Raw genomic sequence first — 23,594 nt, forward strand, 5'->3', positions numbered from 1 at the left:
ATAATAATTAAATCTTGTACGATGTCTAAAAATAATGAATACAAATAATACACATGAAATTCCCTATATAAGATATTTTATACTTCTCTAATGTGATCATGTTGTTTTCTGATATGATCTGTAGTTTAAGCTCCTCTTTTTACTTGTTTGCCTTAATAAAAGGAAATAATAATTATCCCTATTAATCTACCTCCTCCCTTGTAAATATGAATCGAATAACAGTACCAGACAGGGAATCCTTGGAGCATCCACACCACTTAAATCCTCAGATTATGATGATAATCCATGATTGGGCCCCACATATTATCAAATTCAGACTTATATAATTTTTTTCCAAATCTAAATTAAACCTGATATCATGAGTTACGAACCACGCGTAACAATTTTAAAACACTAATTTTATTTCTAACTCTTAAACTATAGTCTTAACCTTTAAACTATCCTTAACACGAATCTATCCCCAGCTATGTGTAGATGTCTAGTTTATGTGTGTGTGTGTATGTGATATACCCAAACCATTACAGTCTAGGCCAAAATCTTCAAAGTTCAGTCTTTCAAATTCATTGTTGAAGCCTTTGAAATTTGATGCCCAGAATTAATGTTGAACTGATGGGAAGACTGGAGTTGTGGCTGCTACAGACTCATGGACTCAACTTGCATTGTCTTTGAAGAAATGCCCATCCACACGAACTGTGGTCATAGCACTCCTACTCAAACTGGGCGGCCTCCCCGAAGTTTCCAAAACCCTGGCACTGGTCTCTCCAAGTAACTTCACTGCTAGTCACACTTAAATTGAAGCAGTCTCTCCAAGTGACCTTCACTATTAGTCACAATCAAAATGAAGCAGTTTGCATCCCACAAGACCTTCCTGGTACAGGTCAATCCACTGAAATGTCCCAGTCATTCACAGAACATGCTTTGCTCTGAATTCCATTAAAAAAAATGGCCGGCCACAAGAGCTACTTCAAAAAGCTGCTTTCTCTTTAGCAGTCAGAAAAATCACGGTGTATTGCAAATGTACTGAATTCTGGAACAGACTATGACAAGCCTTCCCTCAGATCTTCCAATGTATTGAATTATTGCTGGGCAGAGACTTGTGTTGTGCTTGTTTGAAATGTTAACTGTGACTATTCAGTCCATCCTGTCTATACTATTCCTTACAATGATAATCCCATTTTGCTAGAATGTGAGCTTATAATAATGTAACCATTGAATATGAGTGGGTGAAACATTGTTTCCACTTCATCAAAATTGCTCATCTAGCTATCAATAAAGCAATAGCTAGGATTCCCTTTTGGGTTAAGGACAGAGATCTATCCTTTGAGAGAAAAACCAATTAAAGGGCATGGTTCTAATTTAGTCAAGAATTGTTGCTAAAGTTTGGAAAATATTTCCAAAAATGTTCCAAGTTCAGACATGCCCAAAACATGAATCAATGATACTTCAACAATCCATGTGATTAAATGTAAAAAATGTAAAAGAAATAAAACCCATAAATTCCTAAACTAAGAATCAAATCTCACCCTATGAGGGTTGCTGGCCAAGTTGAGGAGTCCAGTGCTAATAATAACTATGGGGGTCATTAAAAAAAAAAGTAGAGATAATTAATATACAAATGTTGAAAGTAACTGAGAGAAGGGCCCAAAAGAGAAAGAAAGTTAAGATCCATTATAGTAGTAGAACACTTTTTTCTAAAGTCAGACATGCCATCACATCCAACAACTATTGAGTATGAGTGGGAGGGACAACATCTTTCCATCTCAGCAAAATGGCCCTTCTAAGAATGAGGGAAGCAAAAGCCACTATATGGGATTGTGAAAAAGTCAGTATTAAATCCATTGGCCCACTCACTCCAAAAATAGCAATGAAAGGGCTAGGAGTCAAATTAATATTAAGAACTAATGATAAGGTGCAAATACCCCTTGTCAAAAATTAAAGTGAGAAGGACATAGCCAAAACATAAGATACAGCATACCTTCCTCAGTTATGCATTTTTCACATTTAGAGGAGAGATTAGGATAAAATTTAGCTAATTGAACCTTAGAAAAGTGTGCTTGATGGACTACTTTAACTTGAATTAATGAATGCTTAGCACAAAGAAAATGAGTGAACACATTTCAGAATAGAATCCATGTAGTTTCGGTAAATGGTTCTTAATGCCACCTGGGGAACCTTTATTTTGAAACTGTGAACCTTAGTTCAGTGGAAGCATCATGTGTCCCATCTTAGCAACCCTTTAAACATTTTGTAGATTCCATCTGATTTTCATAAATTATGGAGAATTCTGGTCCAAATTACACAACCTTTCATAATTATGGACCTGCCATCTGCGGAAATATAGTGGATCTTCAGTGCACTACTTCAATAGCAAATGCATTTTATTAGTTAAGGCCACAAAAATTGTATCACTGGCCCTTTATCAGGATCAAGATGGGAATAAGACTGTCCAAATTACTTGCTACATATTCCTGCTGACTTTCAGTGACTTGTGTTCAAGAACACTAAATGTGACCTTTTGAACATCAACATTATTTAGTCTCTTGCCATTCAAAAATACAGAAATGGAAGTGCACTCTCATTGTCGTGATTCTCAGGTGGTTAAAAGAAGATTTTGAGGGACTCTTCTGAAGAAGAGCAGTGAAATTGTGTTTATTTGAAACAATGTTATTGTTTTGACAGTAGCAAAAATAATTTTGAAATAAATCTCTCTTTGCATTTACTGGAATTATTTTGAGTTTTCCTTCTCTTTTCTCTAGTGAGTATATACAGAGTAGTGGCCATCTGTGTATACTAAGAGATATTGGTGATTTTAAGACCTCCTCTCAAGTTGCAGACTTGATCTCTGAGAAGAAATTTGAAGCAGTATTGATAATCCATCTCTACAAAGGAGGAAGATTGCTGTTAGGTGCGGTGAGCCCCAATGTTAGTCATAGTCATTGATTTGTTCACTGCACAAACATCATGACCATGGTGTTTATCCAAGAACCCATCTGTAAAAAAAGCCCATTTACCATCACTATGGTAAAGCCTTCTATGCTTTTTTTTAAATTGAATACTCTGAACTGTATTCATCAAAATTGTGTTGAATATAGATAATTGAATCATTTCACCCAACTGGTCTCCTTGTGTTTCTGTCAAGTCGTTTCCTGTCCTTTATTAAACTTCAACGGCATAAACCTTCATTCCCATCAGTCTTGTGTGCTATCTAGTTTCCCCTTAAATGAATTTGTGTGATTTGCATTCATCACCTGATTTAGCTAATTTCTCTCTATCAAGCCTATCTATGTATCAACATTTTATATATTCTTCAATTGTTTTAAATTGGAGATTGGGTGACAAATGTTGATTATTTTAAATTTTAGTTGAATTACATGATTGGGAAAGGAAACGTGCCTTGCCTGTTACTACACTTGGGGGAAAAAAAATGAAAATAAGGACTATGTTAAATTTGTTTAATCTCCATATTATTTTTAACTAATTAAAAATATTGGTTCTCTGTTAGCCCTTTGCACGTATTGCTCATTTCCTCCAAATCAGAGTCACATGTATTAACTTCTTAATATTTAACCTATCAATATATATCACTGCTAATTCTACGACCCAACTCAAATCGGAATAGGTAAATGAATGCAAAATGTTGAATATAAGGTAATGAACCATACATAAACTGGGGCTGATGTTTCAAAATGTGTATCACAGTAACTTGGCTTTGGCCAACACTTAAATATACAGTACAACTCCGATTATCCAACAAGGTCAGGACCTGGCCTATGTCGGATAAACATTTTTTTGGATAACTGGTCATTTTTTTTAAAACAGCCCGGTAGCAACAGCCAATCACTTGTATCAATGTTTAAACAACAAAGGAACGTTTTTAAGCATTAAAATAATAAATTCTCACTTGCTACAACTCTCCCGCTAACCACCGAGACCTCCCAACCACAGCCGCTGATCCCCGACACGTCCCTACTGCTGCTGCTGATCCCTGGGAGGCTTACCAGGCTGGTGAAACACTCACTGGCGAGTTGGCGGCCTCTTGTCTCCCTGGTCACTGGAACATCTGATGCCTGAGTCCAGACTCCGAATCTCTCTCTCTCACACACACACACACACACACACACACACACACACACACACACACACACACACACACACACACACACACACACACACACACACACAGGTGGTATGTGTGTGTGGTAGTAAGCCAAGGGGAGTGTTCCGAGTCGGCGTCGGGAGCTCCAGTGTGCCGAGGAGGGAGGGAAGGGGATAGGAGGGGAGGGAATGCCACTGAGCCCAAGGTCCCACTCCTGCCTGGAAGGCCGCTCTCCTTAATGATGCCAGGACAAGGGGTTCTTCCAACTTGCAGCTGGGAGACAGTGGCATGCAATTTGAGAGAGAGAGTTGGAAAGAAAAGTTCATGGGGGAAGGTAAAGAAGAAATGGAAAGAGAGAAGGGAGAGAATTATCTGAAACAAGGACAATTGTCATTCTAATCTCATGTCAAGTGAATTTTTTAAAATCTAAGGAGAGTTTGGCTCTGAAAAAATTTTGGATAAATGAGGATTTCTGATTTGTTTTGGAAATCCTCAATTAGCCAAAAAATTTTAAAGATTTTGTAGAATCCGAATTTGCATAATCAGAGTTGTATATATATGTAGTGCCAAAATATTTTGTACAGGCAACAAAATAAAGAGGAAGAAATTCTAAACAAAAAGATGTGGTTAAATATTGATCGATAGTTATTAATGCATCAACACAAAGGCAATATTTTTGTTTTGAAAAGTCTCCAGGAACTCATTGCCTTGATGATTGACTTTACACAGACATCTGTGGTCAGAAAATATACTTGGTGTGAACTGATTCAAGATTCCTTTATTGTCATGTAATAGCACAGAACATGTAATAAAATTGCCTTCTGCCTGCTGTAAAGCAGAGTTGCCCAATGCTCCCTACAGTACGAGAAGAAGAAGCAAAAGAGTCCCTTCAAAAGCATTTAGTGTCTGGATTTGTGTCCAGCGCTCCTGTAGTCGCCACAACAGCACAGACTCCTGTCCAATCCATCAGCAACGCGAGCGAGCTCCAGATCCAACCCTCTGATACGATTAGGAAGCCTTCAGTGCCCGAAGACCTTTGGGAGCCCATCTTTCCCTGAGCACTCTCTCGAATCCCAGCTCCAATTCCTGGTTCCCATGCACTAGTGTCCAGCAGCTCGCAGTTTGTGCTAATCCACCAACCTTATCACCCACAGCCTGTGTGGGTCCCTCAGCTGCTGAGCCCCTTACTGCTCTGCCGCCATAGTCACAGTCCTGTAGGATCTTCTTGTCTGCCTTTATTTCACTGTTTCTGGTGCCCAGCACTGGTCCACTGCTCCCCACAGTCTACAATCCCTCATGGCCTCTGCTGAGTACACGTGCCGCCATCTTGAGCACAGAGCTGTCATTGCAGGATTTTAAATTGAAAACACTTAGCTCCTCGAACAGGCTGTTCAAGCCATGTCTGGAGCCATAGGTGTTAGAACCGGGCAGTTGAACCCTTCGGAGCAGCGCTGATTCTCTGCTCTCCCCTGTTGCAGCAGCTCAGGCAGTGTTGTGAAATACTTCATGTAAAATTTGTGCTCTTCATTCCTCAAATCATTAGTCTTTGAGAGAGGAACTGAGGGTATGATCAGATAGAAGACATTGTTTAGTCATGGTACAACAGCTTTCCTAGCCAGTAAGGTCCTCTGCTTTCCCCAGCTCACTGATGTTTGATCTTTTTTTAATTTTTTTTTATTTTTCACACTATGAACCATACTGACCAAAATACACACAAACATTTCCCTCTTGAATATACACAGTGTCATTTTCACCCCTTTCCCCCCCCCGCCGCTCCCTTCCCTCCTTCCTTCACACCCCCACCCCACCCACTCAACATTCAACATATATGATACATTAAACCCATTAAACAATGTCATCACACAATGAAAATAAACAATAAATTTGTGTCATCTACTTTTACATACAGTGTCAGTTCATTTCGTCTTCTTCTTCTGTTATTTTAGGTGGTGAAGGTCCGCGGTAGGACTTCTCCCAAATTTCCAGGTTGACATAATACATTGATGTTTGATCTTGATGTTTATTAGCAGCCAGTCATGTTTAGGATTGTTTTTACACCAAAGAGATCATGCATAAAAATCAATAATGAATGCAAACAAAACCAAACTTGTACAGAATATTTGTTGAGATAAGGGAGTAATAGAAATGTATGGATATGCCTAACCCTGTGGTTGAACCTTTACTGTATATTTTTGTGACTCTAAACTTCATACCATTGTGCACCCACAAGATTATTCAGGAGAATTGTATAAAATGTACAGAACCAAAACTCTTCACCCAACTGGTTTAAATCAACATTTGCATTCTTCTCAAACCTTTTCATGTCCTTAATCAAACTCTAGCAGCATAAATCTCCAACTCTTTTTTTTTAATTTCTTCTTTGGCTTGGCTTCGCGGACGAAGATTTATGGAGGGGGTAAAAGTCCACGTCAGCTGCAGGCTCGTTTGTGGCTGACAAGTCCGATGCGGGACAGGCAGACACGGTTGCAGCGGCTGCAGGGGAAAATTGGTTGGTTGGGGTTGGGTGTTGGGTTTTTCCTCCTTTGCCTTTTGTCAGTGAGGTGGGCTCTGCGGTCTTCTTCAAAGGAGGTTGCTGCCCGCCAAACTGTGAGGCGCCAAGATGCACGGTTTGAGGCGATATCAGCCCACTGGCGGTGGTCAATGTGGCAGGCACCAAGAGCTTTCTTTAGGCAGTCCTTGTACCTTTTCTTTGGTGCACCTCTGTCACGGTGGCCAGAGAAGAGCTCGCCATATAACACGATCTTGGGAAGGCGATGGTCCTCCATTCTGGAGACGTGACCCATCCAGCGCAGCTGGATCTTCAGCAGCGTGGACTCGATGCTGTCGACCTCTGCCATCTCGAGTACTTCGACGTTAGGGATGTAAGCGCTCCAATGGATGTTGAGGATGGAGCGGAGACAACGCTGGTGGAAGTGTTCTAGGAGCCGTAGGTGATGCCGGTAAAGGACCCATGATTCGGAGCCGAACAGGAGTGTGGGTATGACAACGGCTCTGTATACGCTTATCTTTGTGAGGTTTTTCAGTTGGTTGTTTTTCCAGACTCTTTTGTGTAGTCTTCCAAAGGCTAGGCGAGTCTGTTGTCTATCTCATTGTCGATCCTTGCATCTGATGAAATGGTGCAGCCGAGATAGGTAAACTGGTTGACCGTTTTGAGTTTTGTGTGCCCGATGGAGATGTGGGGGGGCTGGTAGTCATGGTGGGGAGCTGGCTGATGGAAACTACAGTTTCTTTATATACTCTATAGTATTTCCAAAAATACATCTGTATCATTTGCATCACCTTGTTCTTGTGCAAGGTTGTTTCATGTTCATGCTAATTTTGAGATTTAAACACAGTCCAATTCCGATTATCCCAAATAGGATTCTCCAAAATATTTATCCAAACAAATATATAAATGTCAGATAAATGAGGCTAATCCAAAACAAATGAGAAATACTCGTTTATCCAAAATTTTGCGGAGCCAAACTGACCTCACAGGTTGGAAAAAAACTTCACTTAATATGAAATTAGAATTATGATTGTACTCATTTCAGGTAACTCCTTCCCTTTTCTCATTCCATTTCTTCTTTACCTTCAACTATTGACTTTTCTCTCCAACTTTCCCTTTTGGAATTGTGTGCCGCTGTCTCCGCCATAAGCGGATGGAAGAATCCCTTGTCCCTGCCTCATCAAGGAGAGCGGCATCCCGGCAGGAGCAAGAACTCTGGCTCAATGGTGTTCCCTACTATCCCCTACCTTCCTATCCCCTTCCCTCCCTCTTCTTGTCACACTGGACTCTGATGCCAACTCCGAGCCCTCCCCTTGGCCTACTTCCTCATATGAACACCAGACTCCCCGGTGTGCAGTAGGCCTAGGGGAGGATTCAGAGTTGGGACTTGGGCGTCGAGAGCTCCGGTGACTGGGGAGGCCTACCCAGGGATCAGCGCAGTGTTGGGTTCACGTCGGGGGATCAGCAGCAGTAGGGAAGTCTCAGTGATAGGCCGCAGCCAGCGTTTTTTTGTTGAGAATTAAACATTATTTTAATTCTTAAAAAAACTTCCCTGTTATGACCCTAGAGGACCCCAAAACCCAGCAGTAATAGATATTCACCAAGACAAATGGTTACTTAAGCAAAAGTTGCTTTTGATTATCTTTAAACATGAAAATAGGATCAAGCTTTAACTTATCATTAACTTACTTAACCTAACTTAACCCCCTTCTAATTCTAAGCGCACGTGTATGTAATGTGTGTGTAAGTTCAGAAAAGTTCTTTGGTTCACAGTCCAATCTCACTTCTCATTTCTCCAAGTTCACTGGTTGCAGGCAATTCTTATGCTGTGCACAGAATTTAACATTTATAAAGTTCACCAGGCTTTGGTGCTTGAAAGGTGAATGGTTACCGCTCAGGAAGGTTCTTGTCGGTTTTCAGAGAGAGATTCGTTGTACGCTGACACCCACAACTGATTGCTTGTTTAATCACCCACTTCAGTGTCTTGCCAAAGAAATTTTCCCCCTCAGGGTTCTCCAGATGATAACTTCTTTCTTTCAGGTCACCACAGATTTCCTTTTGTTTCCCTTATTCCAAGTGAAACATTAGACAGCCAGTCCCCTTGCATGAACCACAATGGCTTTGATCAGGCTGTCTTACAAATGGGCTTTCCACAAGCTTGCCAACTTGTCCTGTTCCAGTCCCAGCTGCTATCTGCTGGCTGTAACATTGTACAAGTGATCTTTCTCTCTCTCTCTCACTCTCTCTCTCTCTCTCTCTCTCTCTCTCTCTCTCTCTCTCTCTCTCTCTCACACACACACACAGAAAGCCTGTTTGACTCCCTCTGCTTGCAAAACCACAAGACCCTCTCAGAACAGCAAGTTCTCTTCCACACAATATGCAGCTCCAACAAGCTCTTTCATCTGTTGCCTTTTGTAAACAACAATCCATAGTGAAGTCTCTTGAGCACTCTTCAAAGCTCTGAGGCTCTGATATGTCTAGCATGGGTCAGAGCTCCAGTATTTTAAACAAGATCTGTTTTGGTGTTTGTATGTAACTTACTCTGACAAACCTTTCCCAATTTACTTCCCATAAACATATTTATGTACTCTATCACACTTTGTTGTTTGTTATTGTTTAAACATTGATACAAGTGAGACACACACACACACACACACACACACACACACACACACACACACACACACACACACACACACACTCCATTAAACCTTTTTTATAATCTTAAAGTGGTGAAGATCACTTCTCAGCTTCTTTCTCTTCTACCTTCCCACCAATTACCTTGATTGTTAGCCTGTCCTGCTCCTCTTTCCCCTTCCTCCCTCTCCCTTTTTATTCGGTTGTCTACCTGTTTTTCCACATTTGCGACAAATGGCCCAGGCCCGAAACATTGACTGCCTTTTACCTCGTATGGATGCTGTGTTTCTGCTGAGTTTCTCCAGCACTTTTGGGTATTACTTGATTTTCAAATATCTATATTTAGTCACTCCCACAGCCTTCAAATTTACCGGGAGAGATATATGAGCCAAGTATGAAGAAGCTAATACATGAACTTCTATTACCACCTTCAACAATGTTTTTGTCCAGATTGTTTTGTATTCCTTACCAGTTGTATATAATACAACTTTAATTTTATAAATTTTCTAACTTTTCAAAATCTTAGTGTGAAGAGCTGTGTATTTTTTCCCATCTTTCTCACTTTTGATTTAATTGCTAGCTTCAATAGTCTGTAGCTTCATGTAACATTCCCATGTCAAAGTTAGCTTGAGGGTAAGGGTGCAATACTTGTTGTTTGCTTCATCTCATCTTTCCTTGCTTTTCTTTGCTTCTTCCTCTTGTTATTCCCACTTTGAATTATATTTTGAAAATGATTACTTAAGTAGCTGAAGCACATTTTTAACTGATTGAATTACAGTGATGTATGAATCAGATTAGATATAAAAAGAAATGGAATTAAAATGATTTTAAATTCTTCATGTCTTTAGACAGTAATGTTCCATATGGAGCTATATTTGGTGGAACAGACATTAATGAAGATATCAAGGATGCAAAGAAGCATGAAGTCATGGGAACCATTCTCCAGAAAGCTAGGTAATGCCAGCACATTTTCTTTGTTTTTAATATAATTTAGGAGAAGAAAATGAATTGTGTATCAGTTGAATCTGTAAGTATAAACTAATGTCAATCAGATATGCACAACTTCCTGCTAATAAAGGCAGTTTTCATGATAAACTGGAGAACAGATTTGCTTGTTTTCTTCTTTTCCACAATATACTTTGTTATGCTCATGGCGAGGTTCAATTCTGCTGGAAACAAAATTGTTCTCATTTGAGATATCCAGTGAAGGTGACGTAGCTCGCAGCAGAATACATTTCTCTCTGTTCTATGTCAACTACATACATTGTATTTAAACTTTTATTAGCAAATGAATTATTCAAGCTTTGGCCACATATTCACATACTTCTGCTTTGACTTAGCATCTGTTTTTCAACAGGTGAAGTGCCTTGGGATATTGCCTCCAAAACAGATAACGGAGAAATAGGCCAGTTATTTTAATGGTTCTTAATACCAATGAATTCAGTCGATCTCTATTACTGTCAGAAGCACTGTTAGATTATTTACAGATTTATAGACATCTTTAATCTTCTTTGCATTTTCAGAATAATGTGCTATGTTGCACATGATTTGTAAATTACTTGATGACAGCAACAAAAAAAATAAAGCATGCATATTGTGCGTGCAAAATAATGAGAATTCGCACACAAGAGAAACAAGGTACTCATGGATATCCTGCAGCAGAGCATAGTAGCCACCTGTTTCAAATAGGTGCCTGTAGCCACGGGCTACTCGAAGTAAAGACACACACAGAAACACACACACACACACACTAGTGTAGTCAGGTATAGCTCTTTTACTTGGGCTGAAGCCCAACTTTTATACCGCTTTGTAGTCAGGTATAGCTCTTTTATTGGGGCTGAAGCCCGACTTTTATACCGCTTGCATTCCCACAGTTTGCCTCCATTTGCTGGCGTCACCGCCCGCATAACAATAGCGGGTTTCCCATGCACGAGTACATTCTTACATGACAATACATACTTCCCAGTGCGCTGTGCCTAACTGTTGGCTGTGGAGTGGCACAAGTGTCACGTTGGGGATGCTGGCCCCTATGCTGCCTTAGCCATTCGACCACCGATTCGTTTGCTAGGTGCAGTGCCGCTGCGCGGTCTGCTGGCTCTTTGCTGTACTCACTGCCCGGAGCGCCAGTGGTATTGTCTTTGGTGCCCAAAGGCAGCATCTCTGTAGGCTTTGGTGGCCTGCCTCTCTTCCATGGTGCTGGCATTTCAACTGGATGTGCCGGGTCCACGTGTTCCGGCTTTAATCTATCCGTAGTGAAGACCTCCATCTTGCCTCCAACCTCCAACTCGAACATGGTGCCATTGTTGCGTACGAACTGGAATGGACCCTCATACAGCCTCTGTAGCGATGAATGGAGTGGACCCCTGCGAATGAAAACATACAGTCCTGCAGGTCTTTGGGTATGTTGGTCCTCACTTGTCCGTGCCTGGTTGATGGAGTCAGGGCCAGGTTGCCGACTCATTCCCGTAGCCTGCGGAGGAATGGTGCTTTGTCGTCTTGTTGCTTGTCTGGAGATGGTGTGAATTCCCTGAGGACTACCAGTGGAGCTCTGTAGACGATTTTGGCGGAAGATATGGGTGCCGTACGGATCCCCAGCAGTGCCCATGGTAGCTCGTCTACCCAGTTGGGTCCATCTAGTCTGGCCATGAGTGCGGATTTGAGGTGCCTGTGGAAGCGCTCTATCACCCCATTTGATTGCGTGTGATAGGCTGTCGTGTGGTGTAGCTGAGTGCCCCATAGACTGGTGAGGTTGGACCATAAGCTGGAGGTGAATTGGGCCCCTCTGTCTGATGTAATCTGGGAGGATATGCCAAACCGTGCCACTCAGGAGGAGATGAGGGCCCTGGCACATGAGGTTGTGGAGTTGTCTGCCATCGGGACTGCTTCTTGCCACCTGGTCAAACGGTCATCCACTGTGAACAGCAAGTGGAACCCCTGGGATACTGGTAGGGATTCTATGATGTCCACGTGGACGTGGTCGAACTTTTGCTTTGTGGGCTCAATGTGCTGCGGTGGGGCCTTGGTACACAGCTCCACCTTGGCTGTTTGGTACTGCATGCGTGTCTTTGTCCACCCGCTTACCTGTTTCCAGAGATCATGCCACACATATTTTCTGGCTACCAGTCGGACCATGGTCGTGAAGGATGGGTGAGCCAGCCCGTGATGTAATCAAAAACCTGTTGTCTCCAAGCCACTGGGACAATAGGTCTGGCTTGTCTGGTGGCATGTCACACAGGAGGGTTGTGTTGCCTGTGCCGACCAGGATGTCCTGGAGTTGCAGTCCTGATGTGGCTGTCCTGTACTGGGGAATCTCCACGTCATCTTGCTGTTCCTTTGCTAGCACCACGAAATCCACTCCTTTCGATAGCGCATGGATGTTCTGCCTGGATAGTGCGTCTGCCACCACGTTGTTTTTGCCCGAAACGTGTCGCACGTCTGTGATGTACTTGGAGATGTATGACAGATGACGCTGTTGGTGAGCTGACCATAGGTCCGAAACTTTGGCCAGAGTGAAGGACAGGGGTTTGTGGTCAGTAAAGGCTGTAAATGTCCTGCCTTTGAGGAAGTGGCAAATGGCTAAGTAGAGTGCCAGTAGCTCTCTGTCGAATACGCGGTACTTCAGTTCTGAAGGTTACAGATGTTTGCTGAAGAAAGCCAGCAGTCGCCAACTCCCTTCGATCTGCTGCTCCAGAACACCACCAATCACAGTTCCTGAAGTGTCCACCGTCAGGGCTGTTGGAGCATCTGCCCTGAGGTGCGTCAAAAATGCAGCACCTGCCAGGGCTTCTTTGTCCTTCACCAAAGCCTCTGCTGACTCTTTGTCCCATGTTACATCTTTGGCCTTGCCCGCCATCTGGGTGTACAAGGGTTGCTTGATTTTGGCAGCTGAGGGGATGAACCTTTGATTAAAAACTGATCATTCCCACAAACTCTTGTAGTCCCCTGGTGGTGCTGGGCCTAGGAAACTTATGGATGGCATCCACCTTTCTGGGTAGTGGTGTAGCCCTTTCCTCGGTTATCCTATGGCCCAGGAAGCTGATGGTCTCCAACCCGAACTGGCATTTGGCTGGGTTGATCTTCAGTCCAAACTCGCTCAGCTGGGTGTAGAGGCTGTGGAGGTGCACCAAGTGTTCTTGCTGGTCTTTGCTCGCCACAAGGATGTCATCTAGGAAGATGAAGGTGCCACCAGGTCTCGGTCCCCTGTGTCCATCAGCTGCTGGAAGGCTTGCGCAGCATTCTTCAACCCGAATAACATGAGCAGGAATTCGAACAAGCCAAATGGGGTGATGATAGCGGTCTTGGAGATGTCATCAAGGTGTACTAGAATCTGATGGTACGAGGTCCACTTTCGAGGAGATCTTCGCCCCATGCAGGTTGGCCGCAAAATCTTCGATGTGCGGCACAGGGTAATGATCTGGCGTTGTGGCCTCGTTGAGACAGTCTCCAACCCCCAGTGGTCTTGGGCACCATGTGCATGGGCTGTCTGACTGCCGAACTATGTCAAGCTCTTCCAGCTTCTTGAACTCCTCCTTTGCTAGTTGGAGCTTCTCCGGGGGTGGGGGGGGGGGGGGGGAGTCTTGCTCATGCATGGAGCAGTGGGCCTTGGCTGAGGATATAATGCCACACTATGTGCCAGGTCATCTCTGTGGGGAACTAAGCACAGCTAGGAACTCTGCCATAATCTGCCAGATCTGAAACTGTGCTTCAGTCTGGTCAAACCATATGAGTTGCTGATTTGTCCAGAAGGTTGGCAGCTTCAGGGCGACTGCGTGGACTGCTGTCGGTTCACTCATCATTGGGGTTTAGATGCCTTCTAAACCGCCGGGGTCACCAATTGTAGCTGTGGGCTACTCGAAATAAAGACACACACGAGTGTAGTCAGGTATAGCTCTTTTATTAGGACTGAAGCCCTACTCTTATACCATTTGCATTCACGCCATTTTCCCCCCATTTACTGACGTCGCCGCCCGCATAACAATAGTGGGTTTCCCGTGCACGGGTGCATTCTTACGTAACAATGCCTTCTTCCCTGCGTGCTTGTCACTCTCTGTTGGCTGTGCAGCGGGGCCAGCACCACGTTGGGGATGCTGGCCCCATGCTGCCTTAGCCGTTCGACCGCTGGTTCGCTTGCTGGGGCCAGTGCCACTGTGCCATCTTCTGGCTCTTAGTTGCGTTCGCTGCCCAGAGCGCCAGCCCGATTGCTGCAACGGTGTGCTGCTACACATTAATCATACCAATCCTACTATCAACTAGTAGCACTTACATCAACAGTGATAAAGTGTTTTGAAAGACTGGGGATGAAGCATATCAGCTCCTGTCTGAGCAGTGACATGATCTGTTCCAGTTCACCTATTGTAGAAACAGGTCTACAATGGGTGCCATCTCACTGGCTTAACACAAAACCCTGGAACACCTGGGTAGCAAAAATGCATACATCAGGACGCTCTTTATTGACTACAGTTCAGCATTTAACACCATCATCCCTCAAAATTGATCCGGAATCTCCAAGACTGGGATTAACACCCCACTGGATAATTGGATCATGGATTTCTTCACCTCCAGATCACAATCAGTGAAGATTAGTAAGAATTTCTCCTCCACATTCTCCATCAGTTCCAGTGCACCACAGGGTTGTGTTCTTAGCCCCCTGCTCCACTCACTTTACACCCACGACTATGTAGCTCGGTACAACAATAACATCTACAAATTTGCTGATGATGCCACAGTCGTGGGTTGTATTAAGGAAGGGGTTTAGTCAACCTACAGGATGGAGATTGAAAACTTGGCTGAATGGTACACCAACCACATTGTGGCAATCCCTCCATTTCACAGAGCAAAGACGCCTCTGCTTGTATTTGTTTAATGTGTACTTTTGCTTCATTCCGAGAAGCACATGATTCTTCACAAATCAACCACTTAATTCCATTTGCATGGAAATCACAACATTTGGTGCTGATGGATTTGTTGCAGCTTTTTTCCGCCTTCACAGCCGTTGAGTTCAAAGCAACTTTGTCCACCTGTTCCACCGTTGAGGACTTGGTTGGATTGTTCTTTGACAGGGATATCACCTTCGACCTTACTGCCACGGGTGACCCTACCAGGAGCACAGATCCTGATGGCACCATTCTCGGGATCTCAGGACCACACAAGCTTCTCCATGACAAGGTGACAATCCACGGAGAAGAGCCAACAGCAATCTTGCTTTCATTGACACCAAAACTAAGGAGCTGATTGTTGACTTTAGAAAAGGAAAGTCAGTGGTGTACAATCCAGAGATCATTGGGGAATCAGGTAGTAAGGGTGAGCAAATTTAGGTTCTTGGGAGTCACTCCCTCGGAGGATCTTTCCTGGACCCAACCAAAGGCATAGTGAAGAAAGCATGTCAGTGCCTCTACTTCCTTAGGAGTTTGTGGAGGTTTGATATGACACCAGAAACCCCGGCAAATTTCTACAGAGGTGTGATGAAATATGTGCAGATTGGCTGTATCATGGTCTGGTATGGGAACATCAATATCCATGAGCATAAAGCCCTCCAAAAGGTAGTGGACACAGTCCAGGACATCACAGGCAAGACCCTCCCCACTATTGAGTACATTTATGGGAACGCTGCTGTCGGAGGATAGCAGTGATAATTAAAGACCACATCACCCAGTACATGCTCTGTTCTTACTGCTACCATCAGGAAAGAGGTATAGGTGCCACAAGGCTCGCACATTCAGGAACAGCTGCTACCCCTCCGCCATCAGGTTCCCCAATGACAAACTCAACTCTTACTCGTGCACTTTATTGATTTTCTTTTGTTCTCCTTGTATTGCACATTTTGTTTGTTTATAATCTGTTTACTGTTCTTTTATTTACATGTCTGCACTGTCTACAGTTTTTTTAAAATCCCAATTATTTGTATTCTGGCGTGCCCATAGTAAAAAGGAATTTCGGCATTGTATGTGGTGTCATGTATGTACTCTAACAATAAATCTGACATAAAGATGAAGATTCCAATTCAGAGTTCATATATGTCAGTGTTAATGGAAATATTAGTTTGAAGAATTTTTTTTGTTGGATGTTGAATGGTATTTTCCTCATTTCTATGGTACTGATTTTGCAATAACAATTCTGTACCATTGCTATAAATCTATATAGGATTAGAAGTCTCATCTTGATTAATAATGTTGATGGTGGTATTTGGGTTTTTTTAAATCGTTATCTGACTGGTACTAATAAGGCAGCGCAAATAAAACACATCTTCCAATATAGGTCATATCTGTTGTTGTACCTTCCTGTAGGCATTTTCAAGTTAGATGATGGACGATTTTGTTAAATTCTGTGGGAAGTCATTGGTGTAATGAATGGCAGTTTATTGGCAGAATCCTGTGCTCAGCATGCACTTGAAACAGAATTATTCTCTGTTGGCTTATCCTATTGCAGTTTAAATTCCTTCAATTACTATCCAGAATAACTATCTAAGGAGTTGCAGATGGAGTGAGTGTTATTAAAGATGAAACTGTGAGTTGTCAGAACGGTTTCAATTTAATTAATTTAAATTTATGTTCATCTTCCACTATTTTTAATCATTGGGCTTTTTGGGTTTTATTTTTAGCCCAAGATGTTGATGTTTGACTTTAAATGTATCCAAAACTGTCTTGTGAACCACTAATATTCTCATTCTGAAGACTTCTTCAATTTTCAGGTTCCTAGTGGCTTTTACAGACCAGTTGAAGAAAGCAGCAGAATTGCACTGGGTAAGTCTCGTATTGTGCAGGCTTCACTTGCCTTGTGCCTTGATCAGTAGGATATGCATGGCAACATGTTTTGAAAGCTCATCTGCTTAGTGTATTCCAGGATCGATAGATGGTCCTTGTCTGAGTACAAGAAAGTAATTACCTTGCATTCTCAAATAAGCATTCCTCATAAATGGATCAATACAGCAATAATGTGTTCTATAAATCCAATCCTGTAGGAAGAACCAGCAGAAGAGTCTTTATTCTTTTTAGGAATAAGAGAGATCGAGGCTTCATAAAAGATAATCTCCCAGCAGTCAAAGATTCAGAAAATACAGAATCTAAATAAGGTGTCAAGAAAAAGTCTTATAAAATTCTCCTGGGAAGCCATCGGGACAGGAAACTTTACTGAACTGCAAAGAGTTAATTGCTGCGACAATCTCTTCAGAAAAAATAGGTTTCTCCAACAGTGAAGACAATGAAGGAATATTTAATTTGTTCAATAATTGCATGATCAAATGTGAATTGTTCGTTGATTCACTACTATATAGTTTAGAATAATATTGAGAAAAGGCTTCATCTTTCTCATCATGGTCAGTAGTAATCACTCTGTCATCTTTATGAATTTCTGTGATGAGCCATTTAGCTGTATAGTTTCCAATTTGGCTAGTTAAGAGTTTCCCCAGTCTTATTCCCATGTATGGAAAAATTAGATTTACTTTTTTTTTAAAGGGGTCTGAATAGGATAGGTAAGAAGAAAATCATGTCTAGTTTTAAATTCAACCCTCAGTTTTAGGAGTTAAGGCATATTGTTGGTCAATTTTAGCCTTGAAAGACATTATTCGACCTTCAATGTATGCTTTAAAGAAATCTCAGATAGCCAAATCAGAGACCTTAGAAGAGGAATTTACATTTTAAAAACTAAAGGACATTCATAAATTTCAAAAAGTCAGGGTCAGACAACAAAATAGGATTCAGATGCCATTGTTTCGTAGTTCTGGGTAAATCTGGAATATTAATAGATAAAACCACCAGAGAATGATCTGAAATTATTATATTTTCATTTTTACAATTGTTGGTCTGTGAGAAAATAGTCAATCCATGAGTTAGTATGATGTACATTAGAGAAAAAAAGAAAATTCCTTATCATTAGGTTGGAAAAATCGCCAGATGTCTATAATACCTGATTGTAGCATAAATGACTTGATAAGCATAGTAGACTTATTTAAAATAACAACTTTTGGAGTTGAATGTTCAAGCACATGGTCGAGCCAACAATTTAAGTCTCATCCCAAAAATCAAAGAATACAAATTTAAGCCCGGTAGAAGAGAAAAAAAAAACATTCAAAAAATTTGGATCTTCAATATTGGAACCATAAACATTAACAGAAACAATTTATTATAAAGTTTGCAAGGCAAGATTAAAAAGCATCCATTAGCATCAGCAATATTGTTATATTTAATGAATGGAACAGACTGATCAATCAAAATTGAAACCATCAAGACTTGACCATAAATGCTGAGTGGAAGTGCTGTTTCTTACAAAAATTTAAAAACCAAGAGGTATCAAATAAATATAAATGGGTTTCTTCTAGGAAAATTATCCCTGGTTGAAACTTTAATATGTGAAAAGACTTTACGATGTTTAACTGGATGATTCAGATCTGAGATATTCCAAGAGATTACCTTAAGATCTAATTGAATCAAAATCAATAATATAATGAAAAGAGTCTAAATTAATAAGACATTAATTAATAAGCTGATAGACACTTTCAAAATGTCATGGTATACCCACTTAAAAGCAATAAAAATAACTTCACATACCAAGCCAAAACTAACCTTTAGATCCCCCTCCCAATTAATCCAAACTGTCCTTGACAGTGTGCTGATAAACAAAGTAGCTGCCCCCAATTCTCACTGTTGGCAGCTCTCCCAGAAAAAAAGTTTTAAAAAATCTAAGTTCTCACAATTGTTAGGCCTATTATGACTTGAAAAGTTAAATAGAACTAGAGCATCTGCTTTTGTTGCCACATTAATTTTGCCACTTTCTCTCTTTTCAAATAACTTGTGAATCCACATTACTATCCCAATGTATTTTAATTGATTACTAAAAAGAAAACAAAACCAAGTTATGCTTTGCTTATATTTCCTTCCAACCCACCCCTATTGTTCTTAAGGTATGATTTACACAGGGAACAAAACCAATAACCTTGTCCCTTCATATTTTAAGCAGTTTCAGTAGGTTATTCAAGTTCATGGCAATTGTGTCTTAACCCGACTGGATGTTCTATTTGTAACTGTCCACTAAGTAATGATCATGAGCCAAAATGTGGCAAAATTCTTTTACCTTGCATCTTCAGCCACACTAACCTGAAGACATTTTAGTCCACTAATAACCACATTAATCAATTTGTAATATTTTCATTGTCAATATATTATGGATTGTGTAGACTTTGGTATACAAGGATATTAAACCATAGACACCTTTTAGAAAATCACATGCTTAAATGGGCTTCTTAAATGTTAGTTATTTCCACCTAATTCAAGAATTGCACATTTTTAAATGACAAGTATTTTTCAAAACACATATTTGATTTAGGAAGCTGCAACACATTTAATTTGGCACATTTATTCAGGATATCAATTTTTTAATAACAGGGGCATTGAAATGACATAGGTTCACAGTTTCTGTTTTTCAGTAGTTTGGAAGCAAACTATATCTAAACATAATATCAGAAGCCTTATCAATATCCAGTTTACAAAAGGAAGGGCACAGAAATGCTGGAGGAACTCAGCAGGTCTCACAGCATCCACAGGAGGGAAGATAATATAACCGATGTTTCAAGCTTGAGCCCTACTTCAAGGTATGAAGAAGGTCTCCAGCCTGAAACGTCGATTATATTGTCTTTCTCTCCTATGGATACTGCGAGACCTGCTGAATTCCTGTGGCATTTCTGTGTTTTTTACTAAATGCAGACTTGCTTGTTTCATTACAAAAGAAGGGTATTGTGTTTGTCCATTATGTCCAAGAATCTCGTGTTAGGAGCTAATTTGCATTTTTTTTTAAATCTAAATGATTGGTAGGCTAATGAAAAGATAATTGAACAAGCCCTAACTATATTTCAACCGTCTATGGATTCAAAACTGGTGCCTGAGATCCTGAAAACTGAACACATGGCAGTCTGGTTGAAAGAGTATATCAATACTGTATAAACTAAGTAACCACAGACCAGTCAATTTACCCTGGCCAGTCGTAAAAGTTATAGAAATAATGATAAGGAACATAAATATCAGTTGTTTTGATGTGTGGATTGATTAGAGAAAGTCATCATGGATTCAGTAAAGGCCAATCGTGTCTACTGACAAATATTTTCAGAGGTGAGGATGTAATTGGATGATAGAAAATTGGCTAGATAACAAGAAAGAGTGTTGTGGTGTGGTTGTTTCTTGAGCTGGAGGAAAGCATACAGTGGAATTCCTGGGTGGAGGAGGTCATTGCTAGGACACACTGAGATTCATATGACTTGATGTTGGCTGTGCAACACACAATTTCCAAATCTGTAGATGACATAAAACTTGGAGGCATAGTGATTGGAGATAGGCTGGAAGCATGGTTGGACAGGTGGTAGGCGAAATTTGATGCTGAGAAATTATTAGTGTTACAGTTGTCTCATCACATTTTTTCCTACCAATTTAACTGCAATGCACAAGTCTTAAAGGGATGACCTGCAGCATATCTATGCTTATAGAAAGTGGCTGGACATTATGAGAATGTAATTAAAAAGCCTAGTATTTTGCATACTTTTTATGTAACAAAGGAGGTCATGATGAACTGTTGTAAAACACTGTTTCAACCATAACTGGTGCATTGTATCCAGATCTAGCTGCCTCCTAGTTAAAATTTAAATGCTTTCGAGAGAGTGAAGAACAGATCTCATAAATGAGGAATTATGGTTTTAAAAAGAGGGAGAACATTTTAGAATTTTTTTTAAATTTTCAATCTCTATTCATAGAGAGTACAATATGGAAAGGGTCTTAGAAAATTTTTATAAACCATTGCTTAGGTCACAGATCTGGTTTCAGTTTTGGTTTTTATTTGTGTAGCACATCAAGACAGCAGAAGTGAGAAAGAAAAGGTCTGTCATGTTAATTCAAAGAATGATAAGGTTAATTATGAATAGGAATGGAAAAGGTTGATATTTTCAATATTGTTGAGTTTTTGTTGGTGTTTCTACTGGTCAGTGATTTGCATAAATTTGAAATATTCTGTGAAATAAGAGGGAGGTTTAGAAGAATTTTGCATCAAAGAAAAATTGGAAATTTGAGGGTGAAAGAATAAAGGAATGAGGTTCATTATCAAACAATTCTACGACTGATTCCACCTGCATTGAATTCGTCCATCGTTATTGAATGAAGATCTACCGGGACCAATGCCTGAAGAGGGCGCACAAAATCAGTGAACCGGTGCGGACTTGAAAGGCCAACATGGCCTGTTTCCGCTCCGTAAATGGTTATATGGTTAAATACAAAGTGCTCTGAACTGAAGAACAATCAAATAAGTGAGGTGCCACTGAAGTTTTACTTTTATACAACTTCTAAGAAGTTGGCCCTATTGGCAAAATGTCTGTCGTCTCATAAATTTTGTTATTTAGTTAATGGTCTTGCAGCCAAAAGTTATGACCTTTACAAAGGAGTGTAATTTCTAAGTCAAATAAATTTGAAATGTTTTGATTTACTGTAAATTCCAACATTAGGCCCAAAATTGAAATACATTTTAATAGTCTTTGTTTTAAAAGAGAAAAAGATTTGCTGCTTTTTTGAGAATGCTTATTTGAAGAGTGAAGTGAAAATTTATTAACTCACCAGGGATTTTTTTTTGCAGAGAATATATAGCATATATTTGCATAGTAAAGATTTTCTGAAGGATACGATTGAGTTAAATAAAAATTGAGTATTGAAAATGTTAAAAAAAATTCCTAGTTTTATATTCTGCTGTCTATCGGCTGTTCAGAAGTGTGCCCTTTTCATCATTTTAGATCTGACATCATCTCAAGTCATAGTCATGTTTTGTGTCTCTTCTCTCAAATGCATTTTGTCTTTGCTTTGGTTTTACTTCTTTCCTCTGCTTGATTTAGCACTTCGATATACATTTCTATTTCAGACATTTATCTGCATTAGATCTAATGTGAAGTTTTCATTAGGTTACAATTCTCTTGATTAGTTTTGCACTATTAGACATAGTAACCAGGCTAGAGAAATATTAAAGTATGAACAGCATGTGTAAAAATGAATTTTAAGAACATATTAGAAAGATTTGAGGTATAATGGACAATATTTTGGAAATATTTAGTGATAATCGAGTTTGATTTGCTCTCTTAAACACTGCTCTGCTCTCATATGCAAGATAGAGTGGGAGGTTTGAGCTAGTGGAGCTGTTCTAGTGAACCGGTGCGGACTCGAAAGGCCAACATGGCCAGTTTCCGCTCCGTAAATGGTTATATGGTTATATCTATTGGAAGAAGTAGTATAGAATATTTCTGTCCTATGTTTTGGCTTTTGCAAACTATTTCAAGTATAGTTTTGGAAATATTATTCATATTGCATTTTGTTTCCTATTTTTAAGCCATTTGCTGGCAGTAAAATTCGTGTACAGCCTCAAGGTAAGGTATGGAAACTACTTCATTCGTAGGATTAGTGGCCTTTTCAGCATGGAGCTTAAACTTTCTCCTTTTTTCTCTGCATGATGTACAGTAGTGTTGATGCTTTTTTAATGAACAAATTTTATCTGCAATTTGAATACAATGAGTGAAGCTTATGCCTGATTAGTTTTGTGTACCCATGCAAGACATCCGGGAACAAAATGCAATCCATTGTATTAAATGTACTTTAAGCATGCTTAAAGAGCATGTTTGTTAATTTATGGGGAATTTGGCCCATGATTTTCAAAAGTAATATTGTGTGTTGCCAAATGTTGTTTTGGTTACTTATAAACAGGTTGCTTGTGTTATGTTTTTATATACTTATGTTAGATTCTCCATTTAAGTAAGAATTATTTGCACTTCACAATGACACAATTAAATCTGACAATCCCTTCAGAATAACAAGCAAAGTGACAATGGTGCTAAATGCAAGTTGAATTTTAACGGACAATTTGTAATGAAGTAAATAGAAATCATTCTTTTACTGAGTTATTTGGCCATATCTTGAATTAACACATACCCAAGCAACGATCTGGACCCACTGCAATTCGTCCATCATCACAACTGCTCCACAGCAGATGCAATATCACTGGCTCTCCACTCAGCTCTGGATCACCTAGAAAACAGCAACTCATACATACCGATGCTCTTCATGGACCACAGCACCATTATTCCCTCAGTGTTGGTCAAGAAGCTCCAAACCCTAGGCCTCTGCACCATCCCCCCATCCCCCACCACCCCCTTCTGCAACTGGACTTCCTCACCGGAAGACCACAGTCAGTACAAATTGGAAGCAACATCTCCTCCTTACTGACTGTCAACACAGGTGCACCTCAAGGATACGTGCTTAGCCCACTGCTCTCCTCACTATACACCCATGGCTGTTTGGCCAGGCACAATTCCAATGCTATCTACAAATTTGCTGAAGGCACCAC

At 40.5% G+C, this 23,594-nt stretch overlaps 1 protein-coding gene across 3 annotated transcripts in view; it reads left to right on the forward strand.

The window, feature by feature from the left end:
* Positions 1 to 23,594, forward strand: part of glt1d1 (glycosyltransferase 1 domain containing 1) — a 58,085-nt gene that overhangs the window by 1,339 nt on the left and 33,152 nt on the right. For all 3 annotated transcript variants that reach the window (XR_011356256.1, XM_069933214.1, XM_069933213.1), the window contains exons 2-5: positions 2,757 to 2,905; positions 10,091 to 10,196; positions 16,930 to 16,981; positions 22,584 to 22,620. Coding sequence is in view for 2 of the 3 variants with exons in the window: in XM_069933214.1 (XP_069789315.1) it covers positions 2,757 to 2,905; positions 10,091 to 10,196; positions 16,930 to 16,981; positions 22,584 to 22,620 (344 nt within the window). In the remaining variant the exon portion in view is untranslated. The remainder of the gene's footprint in view (positions 1 to 2,756; positions 2,906 to 10,090; positions 10,197 to 16,929; positions 16,982 to 22,583; positions 22,621 to 23,594) is intronic.

This window comes from Narcine bancroftii, chromosome 4, assembly GCF_036971445.1.
Source record: "Narcine bancroftii isolate sNarBan1 chromosome 4, sNarBan1.hap1, whole genome shotgun sequence".
In the NCBI taxonomy this organism is placed as follows: domain Eukaryota; kingdom Metazoa; phylum Chordata; class Chondrichthyes; order Torpediniformes; family Narcinidae; genus Narcine; species Narcine bancroftii.